Below are 12,021 nucleotides of genomic sequence, written 5' to 3' on the forward strand. Positions count from 1 at the left end.
AATCCACTTAACAATAGCAGCAGCACGCTTTAAAAGGAGCAATCCCTTGACTATGAAGGGCTGGACTTTCACAGGAAGGATAGAGAATACATTTCACTTGCTGAATCAGGAATATATTCAAGTTGGACCTAAAAATTCAATTTCTGCTTCCCAAGGATTTGTGAAGCCACAGAGAGAAACTGTAATTTCATGTGAAGCTTAATTTTGCATGACCAAATATTAAGTGAGAATTTCATTATGCTGCCCCAGTTCAATTTTTGAATTTAAAAAGGAAATTTAATTTGCTTGGAGGAACTAGGACCCTACCTTCTACCTTTCACTGAGTCTGTCTGATCAAACTTTTCCTGAGATATTATCACTCATTTTCTTCAGCTCATATATATACTACACTAAGCCAACATTTCAGAAACTGAGAAATCTAAGTCATAGTGAAACAGCTTCATCATTTAGCAACATCTATACTGCTTAGATGAAGTTCTTCTATTCAATTTCAAAAGAACAATTTCCTTTAAAAGCTGGGGAAGTCTTGCATTCTTAAAATAAGTGAGCTTGTTTTTTTAAGAGTGAAAACTTTGCTTGCCAATCCCAGCAGCACAAAGCACTTCAACTACAATGCTACTATGAGGCTGAAGTGCTTGATGTTGCAGGGTCTGCGTCAAAGAAAAGAACTCTGGAATTAAAGAGAGAAGAAAAACTATATTTCAAGGACCACCAAGACATTAAATTATTTCCTGTCAGTCATACTCCAACTCTCCTTTTGAATAATGACATGTTCAAGTTAAAATCAACTGAAAACTAGTATGAATTTCTACATATATGTCTTACAAAAATCAATAAATCTACTTCCTAATGAAATGAATGGTCAGATATACTAATGTGAAATGATGTCTTGAAGTTATCCTATCTTAACCAATTTTTAGTTGATGTGCTGATAAATAATAAAACAACCAAAAGGCAGATAATAAGAAAAGGGTGAGAAATCCAACCATTCATTTCTCACCATCTCCACCACTTTAAGCCCTAGGGACCCAGCCACCGTCATTTCTCATCTTGATTACTGCAGCAGCCCCCGACTGCTCTTCCTCTTCAACGTTTGCCCTCTGACAGTCTCTTATCAAAAGCAACCGGAGTGCTGCTGCTGAAATGACGCCAGATCATGCACTCTTCTACTCAAAATCTTGAAGAGCTTCCGCTCTTACTCAGTGTTTAAGGAAAAGTTCTTTAATGATTTATAAGGATAAATTCCATCCACTTCCCCACTATCTCTGTCCTCATCTACTACTGTCCCCCATGCCCTTTGCTCCAAATACACCAGGCTTCTTCCAATTTCTCAAGCCTGTCACATATGTTCCCACCTCAGGGCCTTTGCACTGCTGTTCCTCAGGCTGGAACAGTCTCCTCCAGAAGACTCCCTCACCTGCTTCAGGTCTTTGTTCTAATGTCAATTGCTCAGTGAAGACTCCCCTGAGCATTTTCTATTGAGAAGTGAAATATGCCTTATTACTTGACCCCAGTACTTGCTATGCCCCCTTCCTGCTTTATTTTTCACCACAGCACACACCACTCTCTGGCATACTATATACACTTTACTCACTTATTGCATTTATTCTCTTCTCCAACAAGAACTTAAGCTCCATAAGGGAAGAGATTTTTATATTCACTGCTGTATCCCCAGAACCTAGGAAAGTGCATGGCACACAATGGGCGTGCAATACCTATTTCATATTTGTAGAATAAATAATAAATATTCCCTAAAGAATCACAAAAGTGAAGAGACAACTTATAACATTAAAAAGGAAAGTGTTAATTTTTTTTAAATGTCAAGGGAATAGGTATTTTTATGAGAACTCAAATACCTAGTCTCAGAGATCCCTTCTAACAATTTTTCCTAAACGAAAGGTCAACAAAGGAAAGAAGATAGCAACAATATTACCATGTGTTTCATCCATTTGACATTTAACTCAGATTACTTCGTGATATGGTTTGGATGTTTGGCCCCTCCAAATCTCATGTTCAGTTTTGATCTCCAGTGTTGGAGGTGAGGCTGGGCAGGAGGTGTTTGGGTTATGGGGTCAGATCCCTCATGAATGGCTTGGTAATAATGAGTGAGTTCTCCCTTTATTAGTTCACTCAGAGCTGGTTAAGAGAGCTGGGCACCACCTTTTCCCTCTTTTGCTCCCTCTCTTGCCATGTGACACGCCTGCTCACCCTTCACTTTCCACCTTGATTAGAAGCTCCCTGAAGCCCTCACCAGAAAGAGATGCTGAGGTGATGGTTCTTGTACAGTCTGCAGAACTGTGAGCCAAATGAATCTCTTTTCTTTATAAATTACTCAGCCGCAGGTATCTCCTTTATAGCAATGCAAAACAGACTAATATACCTTGTCACAAGTCTAAAACATCAGTGCTTACACTCACCCTGATATAGTTCCCTCAAATTAATTATGAGGAATGGAAAAGTACTATATATATATGATTTTAAATTATTAGGGGTTATTTCATTATTACTGTTATTAACACAAATAATAGTAGTTAAAAGCCATTTTTGCATTTCTCCATGGTACCACGGCTTGATTCTAGTAAATCTATGTAAATACAATTAAGGTTGTCTTTTATCATGTCATATTATGATAAAATGCCCAGAAAGATTTTTAGCCAATGTTGACGCTATATCTGGGATGGTTTGACTTGAAATACAGGCTATGAGGCAAACACAAAATTTATTTTTTTGGGGGGGTGGGTCTGATTGATATCTCAGATAAGTTGTCATCCTCCAGGATAGCTAAACTGAAGTGCAGCCAGAGGCTCAAGTGTCTGCTGAATAGAAGAGCCTGTGACTTAAAAGCAAACTGTGGTTTCAAATTTAAGCCCCAAACTGCATGTCAGAGGAAAGACACTCCCTCTGCTGGTGGGCCTTTGGGATTACACTGCTTCTCACCGGCTCCTGTGGGGAGAGGAGCTCCATGGAGAAGAGCAGCAGGAATTTATATGTTTGACCATGGTCTGTGACTCTGCTCAACAACAAAGAAAATGCCAACTCGATAAAAATGTGTTTCCCCTCAGCCTATCTTCCCCTTTCTAACCGGGTGAACGTTATTCCTTGTACATGTCTCTGCCAGCATTTCTTTTTAAACCTTTAAACCTGATTCCTCGGAACTTCTGACTCAATTCTTCACCTTTTCTTCTCTCTGCTTTCCTCTTACAAGTCTGAAGAATAACCGTAAAATGTGTTGTGTTGTTTTACAAAGGTGACCAAGAAAGACCTGCCTAGTATCTAATGGGAATAGGAAAAGAGAAAACACCAAGCAAATCCTTCATATCATACGTAGTAAACATTCGTAGCCCACTGATCAGAAAAAGTGACATATGAAGACTATGTATATACTCATCTATTCTACTCATCAAGCAGAAGCCTCAGAGTTGAAAGATAAATGTTCTAGCCAGGAGAACAGATACAAAGCCAGTGTTGTTACTAACAACCAGTTCTGCAAACTTGGGCAAGTCTGGACCTTCATTTTCTCAGAAAAATTCTAGTCTAAATGATCTCTAGAGACCTTTTCCATTTCAAATGTATTATATTCTAATATACTAAGATTCTAAAATGAGAGGTGGTACAGCATTGTAGACAAAAATATGGACTCAGAATGCTTGAGCACAAATCTCAACTCTAATACTTAATAGATGTGTCACATTGGACAAAGTATTTAACCTCTCTTTGCCTATTTTTCCTCATAATCGGAATGATGGTTCCTAACTTATAGGGTTCTTGTGAAGATTAAATACTGTATCAATATATGTAAACTCAATAATCAGTGCTTATAAGTGTTCCTGTTACTTTAATTGCAAGATAAGAAGCTCAGATAATAAATCAGCTCAAAGAGACAATAGCCAAAACTCAGTATTTTATAATGCCAAGTATTAGTCATAAACAAAAGCAAACACCACAGGCTTACCTTTTTCTTCCGATTTCCACTTTCACGCTGCACTGCCTTCATTAGATGCACCAACCGATCTACAAACGTCTGCTGTGCAGCCAGCAACGAACGCATGACTCTGACAGACTTATCACCCTGAAGGGAATCAAAGTAAAGGAAAATTAGTTCTATGTAGCATAGTGATCAGGGTTTCTTTAATAGCATGGGTGATCTTTATTTATACCTCTAAAAGCTGTAAACTTCAATACAAAACAAAACTGAAAAAGATTAATTATCTTGATTTAGAGATAACGAGAAACCTGCTATCTTAGCTAAACACCACCAATGCATTCACAATTGAAAATTATCTGAGTCTTCAGTGCATAGTGGTTTATCCATGACAGCACGCTTCCCCCCCCAACATACAATCATGTGATGAGATAGGATTCATTCAACCTGAAATGTATTCATTCATTACTTGATTCAATAAATATCTGGAAGCCTAGGATGTCTTCAGAAATGTGCCAGGCATCTATATGGCAAAAACAAAGATACTATCGTCAAGAAACTAAAAAAATGGAAAGAAAAATACTTGTATAGCACCACAATATGTGCTTATTTAGTAAAATATAAGCCATAAAAACTAAATGCTATGTAGTGATTCCCAGTTCATAAAATATTGTAAAATGCATTTTCTCATTTAATCTTCCCAATTACCCTGGTAAGGGCAGCTGGGCACATGTTATCAACCCCACGTCAAAGATGAGGAAATTTAATCTTAGAGAAAATGAAATGTCTTCACAGGGTGACAGAAGCTGCAAGAGACAGAAGTAAAACTGGAAGAGAAGACAAAGGGTTTATTTGCCAATCAGTTTGATATTGAGAAGCTCTGAGCTATGAGAAGTATATAAAAGCTTAGTCTCGATGTGTTTAATAAGATGTGATTTAAATTTTTAAGAACATGAAACAACAGATAAAAGATGCTATGAAGTAAATATTTCTGTAGCAAAGTTACGATTCATATATGATAGTTTTCACTGCCTTGGCACCCTCTACTGGCCGAACTGTGACATTGCTTTAAGAATCAAAAGAACACCAGCAGATTTAGGCCTCACAATCTCTTAACTGTTGAAGAAGCAAAAATGTAAGTCACATAAGTTATATAAAGTATCTGCAATATAATTATTGCTAGATTTCTGGGAATGTATATAGTCTTGATAAGAAGAATATAAAGTAGAAAAGGAAATAAAAAAGCAAAGCTTTATTTTTTAAATTCCATATATAGGTTTATTTCATTAAATCAGGGATTAACAAACTTTCTGTAAAGGACCAAAGAGTAAATATTTTAGGCCTTCTTGGCTATACTGTTTCCATTACAACTATTAAACTGCTATTGTACTGCAAAAGTAGCCACAGACAATATGAAAACAAATGAGTATGACTATGTTCGAATAATTTTTTTATCAACACTGAAATTTGAATTTCATACAATTTTCAGGCATCACAAAATATTATTTTTCTTTTGACTTGTTTTCTACCATTTAAAAATATAAGAAATATTCTTAGCTCATGGATGTACCAAAACAGGCAACAGGCCAAATTTGGCCCATGCACTGCAATTTGTCAACCCCCACTTTGGTTACCTTCAACAATGCTTGGCTGAACCTTCTCATTACATTCAAGTACATCTCATGGGTCTTTGGATCTCTCTGCTGAGTATCTTGATCTTCACATTCCACAATCACATACCTTAAAAATATGTTTAAGTCATTCACGTGATATGAAAACTCACGTTCATTTTGAAAATATTTATACTTTTACATTAAAACAGATTAATTCACATTTGCAAAAATAACTAAACTGGAGTAACAAACACATTTTATCACCACTCCTAAAAGTGAAAAATTAAGGAGCAACATATACAACTATCAAAAACAGGTAAGCTAACAGTAGTAATGCCTTAATTTGTGCAATATCCTAAATTTTCTAAAAATTTTATCACCAAAAAAAGCATTTTCTCCTATTAGCTTATGAGGTACTTAGGGTACTAACATCCTCAAAAATCATCTAAGCTCACATATATACCAAATAACTCAGTAAGAACTATTATTTTCATAATCTATGTAATACTTTAATACTTTGGTATTACATAGGCTCTCTAACTCTGAAAACTACTCTGAAGCTACTTCTCTCACTAACATACTTTGGAAAGATGAATTTAATTTTAAATTTTGTTTTTCCTTTCCCATCCAATTTCCCCATTTCTTAAAAATCTATATATAATCTTCAACTTTTCTATTACAAAACTGTGGTTTTAGAGACTTAAAGAAATTTTAAATGTTTTCTTAAACCTAATCTGCTTATACAGTTACAAAAATCATATAAACAATGATCTGAATATTTTAGAGGTCATCTAATCCAGTGTTTCTAAATGTTCTGATGGGAACAAACCATAATAACAAGTAACATTTACATCACACTTTGGTAAACAGAGCCATATGTGTGCACACTGATGCATAAAACTAAAAATTTCACAAAGTAGTATCTGCTGCTCTGTTCTATTTTCCTTTAAATAACAAATAGGATACTGTGAAGCTTTAAATTACTTTCAACGGAGCATGATGTGTAGTCTGAAAAACACACATCTAGATCAACTTGCTTGCTTTATTAATAGTGAAACTTGGAGGCGTTGTGTCTTGCCCACGGCAGCACAATTAGTTGATTGTAGAGCTGAGACTGGAACTCAGGCCACATTTCCCAAATTTCAAGTCACAGATGCTCATTATCCGTAATCTATTTCTTGGAAAGAGTATATCGTATTCAACCACCTAGAGGTAAACTTCATGAAAGCAGAGAGCTCACCTGTCTTGTTCTCCACTATACCTTCAGCACTTCCATGCCTGCTCATAACAGATATTCAATATATTACTGTTGAATGAATGAATAACTCTACTTTCATGGATTTAGCTATTATCTCAATACTGATAATTCTCAAATATAAATATACATTCCTTTTCTAACATCTGAGTTCTACTCTTGCATTTCATTATGTGGTCTGCTTTCACATTCATCCACCCTAATTTTCAAGTGGCAGGCTCCTTTTTCAAGACACCGTTTTCCATTTTTAATTGAATATGTGTAAAACAGAAGTTAGCCCACTAAATAGGATTTTTTTCTACCTCTATCTATGAAGGTACTATCAATATTTAGTCCAGGTATTTGGGTTAGAAATTCTCACGAGGCACGGTTCACAAACTCAAGTTTTCACAGAAGTTTGGCAGGAAACAAAGGTATGAATCACTCGAATATAAGAAAACAGGGAGAGGTAGAGCTGTGACCGAACCAGAGAACACAAACCCTACCTAACACTTTTGTTGGCACTGTGTGTTCAACTTGTGGTCCATGCATCTAGAGCCAAACTTAGCTCACACTTCCCTGCCTCAGAAACCTGTACTCAATTAGTCACCACACCTTGTTGACTTTTCCTATTAAATGCCTCTTACAATGGTTCTGTACTAGGCAGCCCACTTAGAATCAAATGGCAGATACCACAAATCTAGCCTCTCTTAACTCTAAAAAGAACCTCAATTCATTCACACTAAATTTTTCATCTTTAAAATAATTTTATTACGTCCTATCTGTGTTAACAAAAACATCAATGGTTACCTCTTTTCTACGATTTTAAACAGGTTCTATGGCCCCAAGTTTCTCTTCCAAACTTCCACTCTCCCCGGTTTATGCCCCCATACTCTACTCAGGTCAATGCCCTAATATCCCTCATTAGACACCCACTTTGTACTTTTGCTCACGTTGTAGTACTGCCCAGAAATACCTTCCCTATCTCTTCACCTTTCCATATTCTATCCATCCTTCAAGCTTAGCTGCCATTTTCTCTTCCAGGAAGTCTTCATGGATCCTAACAATTTCTTCTTTCTCTGACTTCCTAGAATCGGCATATCCTCTCACACAACTTGTGCTGATAATGTTCCCTGCTTGTCACTGTTTCACATGTTTAACTATCATTTAGTGCCCTTCATAGGTTATAAAGAAACCGATCCCAGGTGCCATATCTTTAAAGCTTTCAGTATCCCCTGATATATCCGATATACTCTGATACAAAAAAAAGTGTTTTAAAGGTTGATAAAAGTAAGAGCTGTCCCTTTCCCACTTCCCAGTGCAATGCTTTACCGTGACAATAACAGATGTTCTAGCAGTCCCAAGTCATATATAACCCAGAGTTTTCTGTAAAGTGGTATGAGAAGTTGAACCACGACAAACATCCACCACTAGATCATATTTCCAAAAGTTCAAAACCAAAAATTCAACAAGGCATTCCCAAATCTTGAATCGAGAATGTCTGTTAGAACTTCTAGAGCCATCACTAGACACATATGACTATTTAAATTAAAATTCAGTTTCTCAGTCACATTATCAACATTTCAAGTGCTCTGTAGCTATTAATACATACACAGAATGGAAGATCATTTCCATCACTGCAGAAGATCATAGATAATTAAGCTAAAAACAACTAAATGTTTGGTTATTTCAGGACAACACCTAAGAACGCCAAAAAGGCAGTGGTTCTAAACTGTATAACTGTTAATATGGTCTTAAATCCAATGCATATCCTTCTACCCATTAGTTAAAGTCTTTGACTATCTCCGTCACCTTAGTATATTCAGTGTCTTTTCCTGTGTGTTTACACAGCAAACCCATTTCTGAATGAACATACAGATGACCACAATATACAGGCCGACTCCTGTGTTCAGGACTTTCTGACCACCAAGTAAGCACTATGGCTGCAGCTATTTCCTATTTTTGAAGGCATCACTGATGCTCATGATAAGGGTCAAGTATCAAACACCTCTGAAAAGTCATTCAAACCAAAGTTCCGTTACAAAGAAAAAGTCCATCCAAAATAAAAATGACAGTGTCATCTTCAAATATGAAAGACAAGGTATCAAGACTAGAAGACCTAGATTTGAATCACTTTTGAGTTTTCTGTTCACACCAATAAATTAGATTCTACAAAGCACTCTAAGGCATTCCTTTGAAAACTGTCATCTTAAAGTAGAAATGCAGACAAAATTGTCCAGTTACCCATTGTAAGATGACATCAGTGGGCTACCTGTTTCCTGGCAATTTAATTTTGTGGAGTAAATAAACTTTATTACCTTGAAAGGTCTTAAAAGTTATAGAAAACATGTCAAAGGATCCAAAGTTTACTCTCAATTTCAACATACTGCAATGGCTATAAAAATCTGGAACAATTTATAGATACTGATGCCCAACATTTTACAGATTGGAGACTATAACTCCCCTCTGTGGCTTAAAAGGTTGACACTATTCATTTTAAAAACGATTGTCAGCACAACTGTAAAGCCCTCAGGGTTTAGCTACAGCAAGAATCCTGTTTAAATCACTAGAAAGGAAACAAATGAAAAAAAGGAAATTCAAATGTTCAAAAGGAAATAGCACAACCAATTAAAATTGATATTTTAATACATTTGTTATAATAGAGTAAGCTTAGAATGAGAGGCGTTTAAATTCTTACATTTGATTATTTTTATATTATTTTGTCCATGTTCAAAGGAAGAGAATGATCATTTTAAACCAACTATTTGAAGTTTTTTCCCATATTTTTACCCTACATTCACAAAAGCAGTGTCTACAAAAGTCAAGAGTCCACATCAATAGCTTTTCTCCTCATGAGTATTTCTGAATATGTAATATGCAGACTGTAAATATGGGAAAAACAATTACTCCTTAGAGAATGAACAGACACAGCACATGCAATTGCCTCAATGAATCAGAGATACAGTGGGAAAACACAAATCAAACCTAAGTTTGATGGAATGCTTATAAGACTGGGGACGTGGGCTGTACTTTGTTTATTATCTATGAAGAAAACAGAGTGCTGTTTCTGAATAGAAACAGTTGCCATGTTGGAAACTGTTAATCTAATAGGTTTCCTACTGTTTAGCTGCTTTAGGAATGATTTGAAAATTCTTCCTACTTTCAATAAAGGATTTAAAGATTCTATCAAAACTAATTTCAAATTTTAAATGAAATCTGGTTTACAGTCGAATCCCAAAAATACAAAATTTCAAAGTTCCTCATAATCAATATATACACATACAACTCTTACAGTAGTGACTACTCTATACTATAAGTTCTGAGCCAGAGAAAAGTTTCCACGAATATTGTAAGAATACAAAAATATCTATAAAGGAATTCTTAAAATCCTAATTTTTAAAATACCTAAGCAGCTTTAAAAAACTCAAATCATTGGCAACATACCCCATACATTTTTCTCTTTATTCTCTATCTATCTAAAATATTTAGATTTTCATGAGGAAATATTTTTCTATAATACCAGCGAATAGACATATGCTTGAGAATTCAGATCAGAATACAGAGAACATTAGGAAGCAAGAGGTTACATTACAAGGAAAAAGTAGCAATTTGGTAATATGAGAATTTCAAAGTAAATTTTTCAAAGAAAAAATGGTGGTTAATAACTAGCCAAAACATTCTGTCGGTATATTTTCAAGGACATATTGAAATTTAACGTGAGGGAAATGTAGTTTTATGAATATTATATTAAACTGCTAAAGTAAAAGTAGGGAACTATTTTTCTCCCCACTATTGAGGCCCATGGTGGCAGGTGGTTGGTAGAAATCACAGGTTCTGAAAGGGGAAAAAAACGACTGATTTAGTTAAGATGGTTGGTAGCAGTTTTTCTTTGTTGTAAAGAGAAACATAAAGGAGTAAACTAAACAGATATTGTTTATGTAAATAATGAACACATGTGTTCATTAAAAGATTGCTCCAATTTAGTAACCTACTACTTGGCTATGGGGCAGTATCCAGAATAATATTACCTTTATAGAGTGAGAGAATGAAGTTAAAGATTGATTTGACCCACAGAACAGTTTCTCTAAACCCAGTTTAAAGCAAGACAGTATTGTTAAATTTCCTCATGAAAACCAAAATGCTTTATTATTATTCAGAAATACAAGTTGAGCATTCCTTATCTGAAGAGTTTGGGAGCAGAAGAATTTTGGATTTTGAAATATTTATATTATACATAGCATTTCAAATCTGAAAATCCAAAATCCAAAATGCTCCAATGAGTACATTTTTTTGAACATCATGTAAACATTGAAAAAGTTTCAGATTTAGGAGCATTTCAGATTTCACATTTTTGGATTTGGGTGCTCAACCTATAATGAGCGTTTAGAATGGACATCTACTAATTTGCACCATTTAAGTTAAAACGGCTGTAAACAGTGCAACAAGATTAGATCAGAGATCATTTCTACAGTTAAAAAATTTCAAGTATGTCAAGAAGTTTAAAAAGTAATATTTAGTTTTCCAATACTTAGAAACTAAGGCCATTCTATGCCTCCTGTGCCTTCGTTTCTCTTTCCTTCAACTCACTCAGGATATTGTTCTGATGTGAAATAGAGATGCTTATACATGCCCCATTTAACCTCACAGGGACAAATGAAAAAAGATCCCTGAAATACTCTGCAAATGGCCAAGTTGTAGAAAAATGATGTAATCCTAAGCCAGCTTCTACCAAGTTCAGTTACAGAAAGCCTCAGCTTCAGTTTCCTCATGTTTAAAACGAGATAAGGTAACAAGGTAACTTTGGATTCCAACTTCCTATTTTTAAATGATTCCAATGTTTTGGTAAATAATGTGAAAACAGACACTCTTGATGGACTGTGAAGTACCATACTCACACTACTTAAATAGCATAAAAGACAAACAGATATCAAACTGAAAATACTCATTACCTTATCTACTTATATCCCAGCTCCTGGAAAGTTAGCATAGGGAAGAGAAACAGTGGTGCTAACACACATTTCTATAAGCCCAGCTGTAAATGAATACAGCTAGATAAAAATACTGTATCTAGACTTTTGATCAATGTTCACATCTTATTTCAAACTGTCTTTATATTTACAGCATAAGAAAAAATAGTCCTTAGGAGTAATAAGAAAATAAACACAAAATTACTTCCACATACCAGTATAAATAATTAGCCAACGTTGAGTTTTTGCAGGCTCTTGATATCAGGAATGTACACAGATCTTGCT

The 12,021-nt window shown here is 35.2% G+C and overlaps 1 protein-coding gene across 1 annotated transcript in view; it reads right to left on the reverse strand.

Moving 5' to 3' along the window:
• PIK3C3 (phosphatidylinositol 3-kinase catalytic subunit type 3) overlaps positions 1-12,021 on the reverse strand; it is a 109,287-nt gene that overhangs the window by 40,356 nt on the left and 56,910 nt on the right. The window contains exons 13-15 of the mRNA XM_069468040.1: positions 11,952-12,019; positions 5,557-5,662; positions 3,953-4,069 (exon numbers count right to left, since the gene is read on the reverse strand). Coding sequence (XP_069324141.1) covers positions 3,953-4,069; positions 5,557-5,662; positions 11,952-12,019 — 291 coding nt within the window. The remainder of the gene's footprint in view (positions 1-3,952; positions 4,070-5,556; positions 5,663-11,951; positions 12,020-12,021) is intronic.

Source organism: Eulemur rufifrons, chromosome 5 (genome assembly GCF_041146395.1).
Source record: "Eulemur rufifrons isolate Redbay chromosome 5, OSU_ERuf_1, whole genome shotgun sequence".
NCBI lineage: Eukaryota > Metazoa > Chordata > Mammalia > Primates > Lemuridae > Eulemur > Eulemur rufifrons.